This window comes from Talpa europaea (assembly GCF_964194135.1).
Source record: "Talpa europaea genome assembly, contig: HAP1_SCAFFOLD_159, whole genome shotgun sequence".
In the NCBI taxonomy this organism is placed as follows: domain Eukaryota; kingdom Metazoa; phylum Chordata; class Mammalia; order Eulipotyphla; family Talpidae; genus Talpa; species Talpa europaea.
In genome coordinates this window covers 67,244-81,640 of record NW_028167961.1, presented here as the reverse complement: position 1 = coordinate 81,640, position 14,397 = coordinate 67,244, and the positions used below count along the sequence as shown (strand labels likewise).

The window sequence follows — 14,397 nt, the reverse complement described above, 5'->3', positions numbered from 1 at the left end:
ATTTAACCCACAGCACCTCCCCATTCTACCCCAAATCTATTTGCAAATCTACCCCAAATCTAATACCACTTGAATTCATTGGAACTCAAGTGTGGCTTCCTAGGAGCTGACATTTCTGGAAAGTTCTTTGTACCACTGGACTTGGGAAACTGTCACACAACCCTTTTTTGTCATTGCCAGAGACTATTTCGCCAGAAATATGCTCAGCTTTTGGAGAGAGAATCAGATGCCATTTATACAATTCATAATAAGGGAAAAACCCCAAGAAGAGATGAAAATTACTGATCACTGTTGAGTCTGTGCCAGTGGATAGGTTTGGCCACCTCAAGCACGATGCTGGGTGAGGGTGCCCGCAAAGTTCAGTTTGTCGGGTGAAAGCATGCAGGTGGCCCCTGATAGGGAGGGGCAACGATGGTGTTGGTGATAGTCAAGTGCTTATTTGGGGGGCTGGTTCACAGCTGTCCATTTTATTGTTATCCTTTATTCTCATGTGTTTTTTTGCATTGAAGTGGGGTATAGGCCAGATGTGGAGTGGTAAGACTCACCCCTCGGCCACCAGGGAGGCCCTCCTTCATTCATATGTTTTTTTGTTTTTTTTTAGATTTATTTATTTATTAATACAAGCACTGGATGCAGTCAGAAGTGCGGGAGGGTGAGAGAATTCACCAGAGCCAGAACAGGGAACAGAACAGGCAGACTATGAAATACACTGCTGAGGGAAGCAGTGGACTGCAGGAGAGGTCTGTCGGGCCATGTGGGACCCTTGCCAGGTAGCAGGGGATGGAACCAGCACAGCAGAGGCTGCAGGCAGCTTTGCATCCCAGCGCTCAAGTGCTGCACCACCAGGGGAGGCCCCTCATTCATATGTTATATACAGTATTCAGATGTAGAAAAAGTGCCACAAAATAATATTTGTCATCAACTATCAACTAAGGTTGTAATTTCAAAATAGTTTTACACCAAAGTGACAAATTAAAACTTTGAAAAACACAAAGGAGTCCCATCAACGATTTTCTAGTGAATGATAATTCCTAGTGAAACAGTATCACCAGGGGGATGGGTGCGTGAAGGGATGGGTGAGGGGAGTAGAGGAAGAATGGGGTTGACAACTGAGAGGGAGACGTTGAAGAGAACAGGGAGAACCTCTTAGGGGGGCTACACCTCAGAAAATGAAGACCAACCTGAACACTTTCTTTTTTTTGAAGGGCCAAGGTTCTATTTAGAATGTATAATTCCATGTATCCACCATGTCTGTGTCTCTATGTCTATCATCTACCTACCTCCCTGTCCATCGTCTGTTTATCTTCTGTCATGATTCATGTGTCTGTCTGTCTGTCTGTGTATCAATCATCTCTCATCATTCTAGGTGTGACTTTTGAGTTCTGGGAGGGTAACTCAGCCACTTGTCATGAAGCTCCCGGCATGTCCCACTTCATCCGTCAGACCACAGTGGTGACCTCAGCTGTGGGGAACTCAGTGTCTGCTCCCGCTCACAGTAGTTTGCTCTCTTTGGTTCATTCCTCTGGGGGTTGAGGTGGTCCTTAAAGCGTGAACCCCAGAGGCAGTGTGGCAAAGTGGTTAAGAGGAATTTGGGGTCCTGACTCTGCATATCTATCATGTCTGTGACTTTGGATAATTCACTTTGCCTCCCTCAACTTGGGTTTCTCTGTAAAATTGGGAGCGTGGTTGGGAAGACCAAGAGAGGCAATGAGTGCTGAGGGGAGGCCTAGCAGACCACCGAGCTAATGTTCTGATGGAGCCAGCAGCCAGGCAGCGCCTCTGGATCTGTCTGTTCTCTGAAAACCGGTGGGGAGCAGAGCGCCAGGGATGTGGAGTCCTCTGGCTCCCATTCAGCAGAGCAGGAGGCCAACTGGGGAGGAGGGGGAAGCAGAAGACGGGAGCAGTCATGTTCCCTAATCCCTGTGCAGGGAGTGGCTGGGGACCTGTTCTGCTTGAGCCTTGGCGGCAGCTCAGACCCCCAGGAGCATCTGTCCAACCACCAGCTCTCCGTGCGCGACCTTCTCACTCACCAAGATCCCCTTGGCGGATGTCAGTCCTGGTGGCCCCTCCGAGAATGAATTCTGGGTTTTTCACTATTTCCTGGAAGAATGAGGGCATCGTCAGTGAGGCCTGGCCCTCCCACCCCTTCCTGGCCGGCTCTCCTTTCTTGCAGCAGAACACTTTATTCCATCACTTGGCCCCTTCACCCCTCTGCCTACATGCCGGTCACTGCAGGGAGCCTCTTCTCTGCTTGGGGAACTTGGTCTCAAGCTCATGGACCCTCCCTAGGAGGCTTTCATCCCCTCCAAGCACACTTGGTGTCTTCTTTCCAACTCATACTGTTTTAATGAAACCATCGGTGCTGTTGTTGCCTGTGACGCCCCCTTCAGAGCCCGTCTTCTGTGAGGCTGGCACTGGCTTGCCTGTGAGAACCCCATTGTTCCTCAGCTTCCTACACCATGCCCAGCATTCTGAGTGATGGTCACAGTGTGTTGTGGTGGCGGGACAAGGGGAGGCCATGGTAGGACGAGGCCTTTGGAGGAATCCATGCCTTGTTGCTATGCAGTGCTGACCCCAGAGAGGGCACTGAGCAGGGGATGGCATGAGTCCCACAGGCAGTAGCTGGTGGCTTGATGGTCTAAGAGTGGAGGCAGGGAGGTAAGCAGGAGGGAAGGAAGTAACTAGAATTTTTCAGGAGAAAGCCTGAGGCACTCAGTGATAGCCTTGTCAGGTTTAGGAAAATACTAGATGACCAGAAGCAGTTTAGACATGATTCAGGTGGACTGGTAAATAGGTCAGTACACACACACACACTCACACACACACACACACACACCCATCGGGAAATAGTAATAAAGAGATTACCACTGTAAAAAGAACTCATGTGCATCTTGAACTCTGTCCTGAAGTTCCAGAATCGTGTGTGTATTTTAAATAGACAGGCTATGTATTTAAAACATCTTCATTATTTTTATGACAGGAGACAGCATGAAGGCAGACGTGGGGCACCCAGTGCCCTTCAAAAGGTGAGATGCAGAGCAAATGGTGGTGATGCCAGTAACCGCAGCAGGGCGCCGTGTCTACCATGGGCACTAGTGTCTCAGCTTCACAGGGAGGAGACTGAGGTGGGGGAGTCAGTGGTGTAACTGGTGTGACCAGTCACTAGACAGATGGGTGGCAGGGTCTCAGCTGCGTCCCGGCCCTCCCTGCACTCCGTTCCTTGCCGTCCCAGCCTACCCCTGGGGGCTCTCCCAGGTGGGTCCCCACCCGAGGGAAGGCAGCCAACACCACCCAGTCAGAGGCTGAGCCCTGACTAACCCAGCACAGCAAGTACTGACTCCTTGTCCCAGGCAGCAGCTGATGTCTCTTGGGAACATCACCTCCTATTGTTAGGGGTGGGGGGGCATGGACACTGGCTCATGGGTACTGCGGGAAGGGAAAACAGGATGTGTTGGGCAGCCCCTTGCTTCCTATGCACCCCCCATCATGGCGACACTGCACGCTTGCTTCGTGAGCCCCGGTCCACACTGTGCACCCTGGGCTCTGAGCAGAAGCTGCTGAGCACTTTACATACATCACCCAGGTGAACACCCTCCTGGAGTGGTGGCTGGGGCTGCCCCCCACCCTCTCCCCTTGGGTGGGACCTGTTGCTTGGGACTGGCCCAACTCATCCTGAATAGCCTTGACCTCCACTCCCTGACTACCAAGACACTATCAGACTCGATTCCTGACCTCCGTGGGAGTGAGACTGCTGGGGGCTGGATGCAGCAGATGCCCTGGAGTCCCCCTTAGAGTACCCCCAGCCCAGCCAGCTGTTATGTGCTCCCTGCGTCATTCCCAGCCATCACTCTGCATGGCCTCCTCTGGGAAGCCGGCCTGGTTCGGGTTTATGTTCTGCCTCCCCTCCTGCTCCCTCCTCTCCTGCTGCCCTCTCCAGGGTCCTTGGATCCTCCTGGCAAGCCCCCTTTCTGCCACCCCAACCTTCTGGCTGCACTCACCCCTGGCCGTTTCCACACGACGGGGCTCTGGGGCTCCTCGCTGTGGTAGAGAGAGGAGCTGTTGGCCTGGAAGTCTGCGTCCTCAAACAGCGTGCCCTTCCGCAGGCACTCCTGCCTCAACTGCTCGAAGCTCTGGCCTGAGGAATGGATGATGCGAGCGTCCTTGGGAGCTGGGGAGCAGCCAGCAGCCATACCTTACCTCTACCAGGTCCCGGGCCCCAAGAGTTCCCAACTAAGCCTGGCTGAAGGCGAAACAAAAGAGGCAAAACCAAAAGTGAAAGAAAAAATAGTCAACAGTGTTGAAGAATGTGATCAGGACTCTTCAGATGATGAAATATTTTTCCCCAGCCAATGCAGACCTACTAGCGAGGGCATAGGCTCCTAATTATGAAACCATTCCAAAATCCAAACTGATTTCCAGCCCGGATGGGCTGAGATTATTAGGATATAAAAATAAAAATTCAAAAACAAGTAAGAGATAATGTGACATGATCTTATAAATAAATAAAAAAAATGCTTCAAGCTTTTCCTGTTAATTTTTTGGGGAGGAGGCTACGTTCCCCTCACTGGAGGTTTCCCCCACTACAGTTTTGCCATTTGTTCTTTTTAAATAAATAAATAAGAAATTTTTAAGTAATAGTACTCCAAGTTCATTCACAATTATTAAGGTGATAGAAAATGGTTTTAGATGACTACATGACTGTATATGACTATAATATGACTGAAAGGTTTTTATTAAAATAGTATAAACCCACTGCAGCGGATGGGTGGGGGCTGCCCCTGGTCTCAACAAGCAGCTGCCTGGACTTTTTCTCTGGTGTTGAGATCACTGGCAGGTCTCTACTGCCTTCCTGCTGTGGGGAACTGGACTCTTCCATTGTCCACCTTAAAAAACTATTTTGGTTGGCCTCCCCTGGTGGCGCAGTGGTTGAGCGCTGGGCTGCAAGGCTGCCTGCAGCCTCTGCAGCACCAGTTCAATCCCTGGCCACTGGTGAGGGTCCCACATGGTGCGCAGACCTCTCCTGCCGCCCGCCGCTCCCCTCAGTGGTGTTGTTCTTCAGTCTGCCTGTTCTGTACCCTGCTCTGGCTCTGGTGAATTCTCTCACCCTCCCGCGCTTCTGACTGTACCCAGTGCTTGTATAGATAAATGGATAAATCTTTAAAAAAAAAAAAACTATTTTGGTTCATTCTAGAAAAAAAGGTTCTATTTCCCTGTGTTTTTTTTTTATTTTAAAGTCTACATTGTCTAAGGTAAAAATTACTGAGTTACTTTGGACTGCCTAACAAGCTGTGCAAAATGCTTATTGGTTGAATAAAAGTTTTTAAAGTTACTTAATTGTAAATTGGTTAAGTTTCCTGCAAAAGGTTAAGTTTCATGTTAAAACTAATTAACCTGGTAAAATATGAAATAATAATAGAGACATTTTTGAGCTAAATTCTAAACCTCAGATTTTAATAAAAGCCTCAAAACAGGCAGACTGTAAAAATTTGCCTCTTCTCCTGTTCTCAAAATAAAAGTGTTCTTTTATGTTTTAAAATATGCTTGTTCTCAGTGAGATAAAAAGTTAACAACCTGGGGGCCTCCCCAGTGGCACAGCGGTTGAGCGCTGGGTTGCGAAGCTGCCCGCGGCCTCTGCGGCGCCGGTTCGATCCCCGGCTGCTCCCCGGCCACCGGCGGAGGGTCCCACATGGCGTGCAGACCTCTCCTGCCGCCCGCTGCTCCCCTCAGCAGTGTACTTCGGTCCTTCTGCCTGCTCTGCTCCCCGCTCTGGCTCTGGTGAATTCTCTCACCCTCCCGCGCTTCTGACTGTACCCAGTGCATGTATAAACAAAACAAAACAAAACAAACCAGCAAACAAATAAATAAAGCATGCCTCTATAAAAAAAAAAAAAAAAGTTAACAACCTGGATGATTCCTAAAAAACTACTGACAATGATCACAGATTTCCCCTTTGGCATAATTGCATGATTCCCTCAGCAGGAATTCACTACCAGCCTTATCAGACTAATCTTTCTGTTTATAACTTCTCAGAGCCTGGAGCAGATGCCTCCACCACCAATGTCTCAAAAATTCTAAGTTTTACCAACAGGGCTCTGCCATTTACAACCGGTCGGATCACCTCCTTCCATCTTTGGAACCCATCACCCGATAGTATTCAACTGGATGGATTGCTTCCACCTACTTCTTCAAGGCTTCCAATGGGACTCATGCATATCCTGATTTGTTTCACCTGTTGGCCGCTACATCAACTGACTTCTTTCAACGACCAGGACATTCTATTCACTCTTCCATCAAAAGGGTCTGTGTAGGCCCTCCACACGCCCTTCTTGTTGAGGGCCCCTGGATGTTTGACAATTACTTGTCATCACCATGCCTTTCACGTCAATTGTACAGGTTACATCCTAACCAATTGTATCACTCCTGTTAGTTCATGGTCTAGTATGATATGTATTATTTTACATCAGCCTCCTTATGTTGTTCTTCCTGTGCATCTAAAGCAGCCATGGTATGATGACACTGGAGCTTATGCTCTCCAACTTATTGAACGGGGCCTGCATCGCTCTCAAAGGTTTGGAGCGGCGCTTTACCGGGTATTACAGCACTTATTGCCATTATTAGTTCTGTTGCTGTTTCTACTACTGCCCTTGTACAACAAGTTCATACTGCCTCACATGTTAATCAATTATCTTGTAACATCACATATGCTTTAATTGTCCAAGATGGCATTGATAAAAAATTTGAGGCTCGTTTGAATATCCTTGAAGAAACTATATTATATGTTGGTAATCAAATGCAGCATATCAAAACTCACTTGACCACTAAATGTCACTCTGATTATAAATGGATCTGTGTTACTGCACATGTTTATAATTCCTCTTCTATTCCTTGGAACAATGTCAAAAATCATTTGTTGGGTGTATGGGATAACACAAATGTTTCCCTGGACCTTACCGCTTTGCAGGAAGACATCAAGGCAATTAGCTTAGCTCATGTCTCCTCCTCCACTCCTGCTGAGGTTGCTGATTCCTTCCTGGCTTCTTTGCAGCACTATACCACTAAGGCCGCCTGGTTCCCATCATTTATTACTATTGGTATCATTTTGTTTGTCACCATGCTTACGCTACTTCTCTTCCCATTGTTTATCAAATTACTTTTCTGTGCTATTAGACAATTACAAATTGAGTTAAAAATTATGCAAATGATGACCAAAAACAAAAAAAAGGGGGAAATGCTGCAGGGGGCCTAGCTGCCCCAGCCAGGTAAGACACTGGCAAGCTGCTAAGAAAAGGGTCTCACGCTGTGGGGCTGAAGTTTAAAGAGCCTCACACTGTGGGGCTGAGGATTTCTTGTGCCTCACACCATGGGGCTGAAGATTAAACATACTTTTTTTTTTTGTTCTTGGTCATAAAAAGAAAAAAACTCATGGAATATACATTGGGCAATGAATTATAAGAATATTGTAAGTACATGGCATGGAAAATTACTTGCTTACAAATTAAACACTGAATAATTTGGCCCACTTGACAATGGGAAGTAATTACTTCGCAAGGGCATGTCTTATAAACAACCCAGAGCTGGTCATAATAATATTCCTCATATGGAAGTTCCGTAGAGAAGCCTTGTAATGAATCATGAAGTGGATTACGCCAGGAGTCTCTAAGTAATAGAAAAAAGTTCTAATAACTGATTCCTGGAAAGCAACTGGTCTCTGGCTGTAAGCCATATAGATAGAGGAGTCTCCTGATAGTGTAGCCTTGGCGACAGGGCACCACCAAGGACTGTTAGATGACCTAGGTAGTTATTTAGGCTGAAATAATGTATCTAAGTTTTAGTTATCTATTAACTTTTAAAGTCATTTCTTTTCTTTTTTTTTTTTTAAGATTTATTTTATTTATTTATTTATTTATACAAGCACTGGGTACAGTCAGAAGCGCGGGAGAGTGAGAGAATTCACCAGAGCCAGAGCGGGGAGCAGAGCAGGCAGAAGGACCGAAGTACACTGCTGAGGGGAGCAGCGGGCGGCAGGAGAGGTCTGCGCGCCATGTGGGACCCTCCTGCGGTGGCCGGGGAGCAGCCGGGGACCGAACCGGCACTGCAGAGGCTGCGGGCAGCTTCGCAGCCCAGCGCTCAATCGCTGAGTCACCGGGGAGGCCCTAAGGTCATTTCTTTTCTTAAGAACACATAGGGGACAAAATGTCTATGGGAAAGGAATGTACTGATTGTTTTGTTTTGCTTCTATGCATATGATGATGTAATCCCATCCCTTGCCTTAAAGTATAAAGACCCGCTGAGACCCTCAGCAGGAGATGCTTACACCAAAATAAGAGTGTTTTGTGTCTGCCTCACTCCCCTTCCCTTCAGCCCTTAAAGAAGTTTGGCCTAGGCCTTCTCATCCTTTCAGGGACATCTGACCTGACATTTTGCTGAAAGCTGGTCTTCGGCAGAACAGGTGAATTGCCTGAATACACTGCTGAGGGGAGCAGCAGGGAGACTGGACAGGTCTGCCATGTGGGTTCCTCCCTGGTGGGCGGGGTTGGTGCCCCCTCCTGTCCTTCTGGCCTTGGCATCCTTGTTTCCCACCCCTGTCTTCACACTGGGAGGTGCGTGGGGTCTGCTCAGTGGCCCCACCTGGTAGCTACTTCAGCTCAGCTCTTGTCAATTGGGTCCACCTGCTGCTGCATTTCTGGAGTCATGGAATGTTCTTTCTTGGACCATCTCACAACGCTTAGGCTCATCCCTGCGTTTCATTTTATTCTTCCAATAATAATGATGTCCCCAAGTGTCCGCACATGTCTACAGCGATGGGGTCTCTTCTCTGAGAAGTGGCTACGGGGCTCTTTTGCCCGCTGTGTATTGGGGTCTTGAGAGCCTGCCTCAGTCTAAGGCACCTCCGGTGGGTACCCATAGGAAAGGGTCAGCAAAAGCCAGACAAGTCTGGGAGGAAAAGAGCAACATTCAAATCAAGATAAAAGCTGCCACTGTTGGGGCTTCCTTGGTAGTGCAGGCGGATGAGCGCCACATTATGAAGTTGTCCGCAGCCCCTGCAGTGCTGGTTCGATCCCGCCAGCCGGCGTGTGTCCCCCCGCCGGCGAGCAGACCTCTCCTGTCTCACCCGCTGCTCCCCTCAGCAGTGTATCTCAGTCTCTCTGCCTCTTCTGTTCCCCACTCTGTCTCTGGTGAATTCTCTCACCCTCCCCTGCATCTTGCCTGTACCCCGGTTCTTGTATAAATAAATAAATCTTTTTCTTTTTTAAAAAGCTGCCACTGTCACTGCACCCCAGGTCTCTTCCCACCATCTGTTTCAACCTGTCCAGGACCAGGAAGCAAGGGCAGCCTCTTCACCTCTCTCTCTGCTCTACGTGCCTCCTCCAGGCCTCCTCCTGTTTCCATCCTGCTTCCTTCCTCCTCCAGTCTCCTCTGCAGCTTCCCCTCCTCCCTGCACAGCTCCTCCCTCCTGGTCTGGGGCAGAGAACCTGGACCCCCCCCTTTTCCTGGGGACCACCCTGTTACAATAGGAGTCCCTCTAATTCCATGCATTTGGTTGTCAATGGTAATAGTTTGTCTCTCCACGTGGCTGAATAGTGTTGTTGTGTGGACAGACCACGTCTTTTTGACCCCGACCTCTCCGTGGGCACGCAGCCTGCTGCCTTGGCTTAGGTGTAATTTGGTTATAAATGTGTGGATGAGGCGAGCTGGGCATCTGTAGGGTATGGAAAAATGTCAGGCTTTTCTGCCCTCCCACCATCAGGATAGATGATGGATCCTTGAGGTCCTGAATGCATGCCTGATGGCGGGCACCTAGAGTAGGGTGTGGGCATAGGTAGATGGGATACACCTGGGCTAAGACTGGGCTTTTAAGGGTGGCGTCACGGGGACGCCCGAAGAAGCCGAGAACAAACAGAACCTGAGAGAAGAAGAGAAGCAGAGAGAATGCCAGAGAGAACCCCGATAGAGTGAGGACTTGCTGGGGGCTGGGAGGACTACCAGCCTTCCGGCCCCCCAGCATCCCTGCCTGCCATGTGCCTGGTAAATCTAAATAAAGACCTGCAAAAGCCACTGAGGACTCTGACTCCTCCTTTACCCGGTCTGCTGGATCAGAAAACCTGCACTGTGGTCTTCCTGCCCCTACAATTGGCATAAGTCAGCAAGATGATCCATGCAGATGGGTATGGAGTCCACCAAAGACCTGGAGGGACTGAGGAGTAACAGACTGTGTTTGCCTGTGACAAGCTGGAGGCGTCATGGTGGCACAGGAGATGGACATGGTCCGGGAGCTGTGGGATGTGACCTGGCATGGAGGAGACGCCCGAGAGAACCAGCCAATGACCCCCGAGGCAGCAAGAGTCATCAGGGAAGAGAGGACTACGATTTGGAGCTCACCAGTGCTGATGCAGGGAGAGGCCTAATGGACTTGGACTGATGAACTGACAATCCCGCCAGAAGGCAGAGGAACCTTGGCAGGTTAAGTTTTTGGGACCCTGGGGGAGGATGCTGTAGGGTAAGGTAAAAGGTATCAGGCTTTTCTGCCCTCCCGCCATCAGGATGGATGAGGGAACCCTGTATCCTGAATGCATGCGTGATGGCGGGCACCTGAAGTGGGTACAACTGCGCTGAGACTAGGCTTTTTAGGGCGGCGTCACGGGGACGCCAATAGAAGCCGAAAGAGAAGCCGAGAGAGAAGCAGAGAAGGCCAGAGAGCCCAGATAGAGTGAAGACCTGCTGGGGGCTGGGAGGCCTGCCAGCCTCCTGCCTCCCAGCCCCCCTGCCTACCATAGGCCTGGTGAACCCCAAAAAAGACCTGCAAAACCCCTGAGGGCTCCAGGACTCCTCCTTTACCCAGTCTGCATGGGATCCTAGAAAACCTGCACCATGGCCATTCCTGACCCCTACAGATGCTATCATTTGTAAACCCTAGGAGATGGGAATATGGGAGTGGCCAATAGACCTTGATGGCAAAAAGCAGCCTGTGTATGCCCAGCAGCTAGGCAGAGGAGAAAAGCCAAATGAGAAGGTGAAAGCTGGTGCTGATGCTAAGTTTGGGAAGCCCTGAGTGGCTGTTAAGCACTAAGTAAGCTGAGGAAGGCCAGTGAGTCTCAGAAAATCATCTGTGGGTGATGCCCTGCTCATTCTCGAGGGAGGGTGAGGAGCTGAGGAACCCGGCCTGGGGGAAGGGTAGGGAACGTGGCTTGGGGTGGAGCCCAAGCCAAAAAGGGACCCAAGAGAGGCTGCATGTAGAGTTTGGATCCCCGACCCATGTGCTTGTGCAGTGGGTTGGCCTGAGTGCAGGGGTCTGTGTGTCGCATTGGTGGCTATGAAAGCCGACTGTTGGAGCGACTGCAGACAGAAACCCTGAGGGTTGGTGGATTACCCCCAAAGAGTAGAGAATCCCCAATCCAGGAGTGAGTGCATCGTTGGGGTGGATGTGGTGTGTGCCTTGTAGCCGACACTATAGCCAGAGAAGGTCAGGAAGCCTGACGGCTCCTGGCGTGTGACAGATGTCTGAGTGATTGCCCCTCCCTTGTATGAGCAATGCCTTTGGCAGCAGTGTGGTAGATCATCTGCTGGTAACAATAATTGTCTTTTTCCACTAGGTTGGTGCCCTGCCTGGACTTACTTGTGTTCGGTTGTATTTTGCTATATTGTGATGTTTTTCATTTACTTTCGTGGGCCATGGCTGCAGTGTCCATATTGCCAAGAGACATGTATTTATGACTTGTATATAGAGACTGATAAAGACTATATGGCAGAAAACCCAGAGGGGATGGACTGTAGGGTAAGGAAAAATGTCAGGCTTTTCTGCCCTCCGGCCATCAGGATGGATGAGGGAACCCTGTGGTCCTGAATGCATGCCTGATGGCGGGCACCTGGAGTAGGGTGTGGGCATAGGTAGATGGGATTCACCAGGCTAAGACTGCTTTTAAGGGTGCTGTCACGGGGACACCAGAAGCCAAGAACAAACAGAAGCTGAGAAGAAGAGAAGCAGAGAGAATGCCAGAGAGAACCCCGATAGAGTGAGGACTTGCTGGGGGCTGGGAGGACTGCCAACCTCCCGGCCCCCCAGCACCCCTGCCTGCCATGTGCCTGGTAAATCTAAATAAAAGACCTGCAAAAGCCACTGAGGACTCTGACTCCTCCTTTACCCGGTCTGCTGGATCAGAAAACCTGCTCTGTGGTCTTCCTGCCCCTACAGCACCTCTCTTCTGAAACCCTAGCCGTTAAGCAGTAACTGTCCATCCCTCTTTTCCCTCTGCTTCTGGGAACCACATTCTCACTTCTGTTTCTGAATGTGACTAATCTGATACTCACCTAAGTGGAGTTTCTGGGGCAGGCTGCGCTACCCAGGCTGTCTCTTGACAAGGTCCAGGCATTGGGGAAACCCCCGAGAAGAGGGGATTTCCTGTACTCCCAAAAAGAGGGTTATTGTTCTTACGCATGAATCATTATCAAAGAAAGTAAAAAATGCTAGAAGGTACAGAGAGGAAAGAAACATATTAGCCCTGAGAACTATGGAGAACCAGCTGTGGTTGGAAACCGTAGCCTAACTCAGGGAGCACGTGTTTGCGGCAGTCCCTGGTGTATGCGAAAGGTCAATAGTTCACAGGCCATGTGGAGGTTAGGGATTTCTAGTTTAGAGTTAGACTTCAGTAGAACTAACATAGATTTGATGAGTTGCTTTAGGCCACTTTGAAGTAATTGATAAATTAGCCAAGTTAATTGAGTGCTAAGGACATAGGCTGATTTTAGTAACAAAATCTAGAATAGGACTTTCACGCCCACTCTGACACTAGGAAAGGTCAGTAGAGTGCTTAATTGTCACCAAATGTTGTGCTGTCTTAAATAACTGATCATGTTAGAGAATGAGCTGTACCTAGGAAACCAGTTGTCCCTGATGTTTTTCTTCAGGTAACCAAAGAAATGCCCTTTTGATAGGAGACCAAGGGAGTCTCTAGATGTTCATGAGAAAACATGTGTTGATTGTCTTTGTCCTGCTTCGATGCTTGTGTTGATGTAATCTCACCGATCGCCTTAAGGTATAAATAAAGACCCGCTGAGACCCTCAGCAGGAGATACTTGCACGAGAGAAGGTGTCTGTGTCTGCCTCATTTCCACTTCCCCTCAGCCCCCCAAGATTTCGCCGACGCTGTCCTCTCCTTTCTGAGGTCCCTGACACGACATTCTGCTGGATCTGGCCTCCAGCAGGTGGCTGCCAAACAGGGACCTGAGAGGTAAGTTTCTTTCCTTTTCGGGGATGGTTAGGCTCTGCTCGCGGGTGAGGTGTGTACCGGAGCAGTAATTCAGAACAGAGAAGTCGAGTGGGTGTCTTATCTATTGAGAAGTTATGGGCCATCCTGAGTCTAAGGAAAGAGGACTCTTTATTGATATCATTAAGCATACACTTGCTACGAGAGGCGTGAAGACCTCTCATGCACAATTGGCTAGCTCCCTAAATTTTGTTGAGATGTGCTGTCCTTGGTTTCCAAGGGATGGAACTCTGGATGCAAAAACCTGGACCAGAGTAGGAGAGGAAATGACAACCTATTATACTCTCCACGGACACAAAAATGTCCCCATAGATGCGTTTTCACTGTGGGGGTTACTACAAGACATGCTAGATCAAGGGTCTGAAGTGGAAAAAACAAATAAGAAACTCAGGGAGTCACGGCTGTCCATGCCTGGTGTCTCTGTAACCTTAGAGGGCATCCAAGATGCCCGCGGCTGACAGCCCTGTATTATCCAAACAATTGCCTGAACAAGTAGACCAGCTAAGCCTGGCTGAAGGCGAAACAAAAGACGCAAAACCAAAAGTGAAAGAAAAAATAGTCTATAGTGTTGAAGAAAGTGATCAGGACTTTTCAGATGATGAAATTGTTTTTCAAAGGTTAGAAAATAGTTCCCGAGCCAATGCAGACCTCCTAGCGAGGTCGTCGGCTCCTAATTACGAAACCAGCCTAAATTCTGAACTGCCCCCCAGCCTGGACTTGGCTGAGATCGTTAACAGCTATGTTAGTGACTTAGCCAAAGGAAAGACAGATCTCAAGGCTTATTCTGGTAATATTCAGTTCCTCCACATTGAGGCCACAAACATTATCCCGTGATCTAATTTGTAAAATCCCCAAAACTGGCTTTGCAAATGCAATAAAAGAAGCAGAAGAGAAGGGTGATTTTACCTTTGGGTGCTTTCCTGTACTTAATGTTGATAGCCAACTTGAGGAAACTCATTGGGAGCCCCTCCCCTTTGAGCTTTTAAAGAATTAAAAAAGGCAACCAATGATTATGGAGCTACTTTCCCTTATACTAAACAGCTAATAGAATCAGTGGCCAATCGATTTCTCACTCCTTGTGACTGGCAAATGACAGCAAGATCTACTCTGCCTGGAGGCCTTTTTTTGCTGTGGA

The 14,397-nt window shown here is 49.0% G+C and overlaps 1 protein-coding gene across 1 annotated transcript in view; it reads right to left on the bottom strand.

Annotated features, from left to right (window-relative positions):
• The window catches only part of LOC311188075 (calpain-9-like), a gene marked incomplete at both ends in the record, with an annotated part of 47,637 nt that overhangs the window by 24,139 nt on the left and 9,101 nt on the right, over nucleotides 1-14,397 (bottom strand). The window contains 2 exon segments of the mRNA XM_084259845.1: nucleotides 2,031-2,100; nucleotides 3,999-4,168. Of these exon segments, the coding sequence (XP_084115971.1) occupies nucleotides 2,031-2,100; nucleotides 3,999-4,168 (240 nt within the window).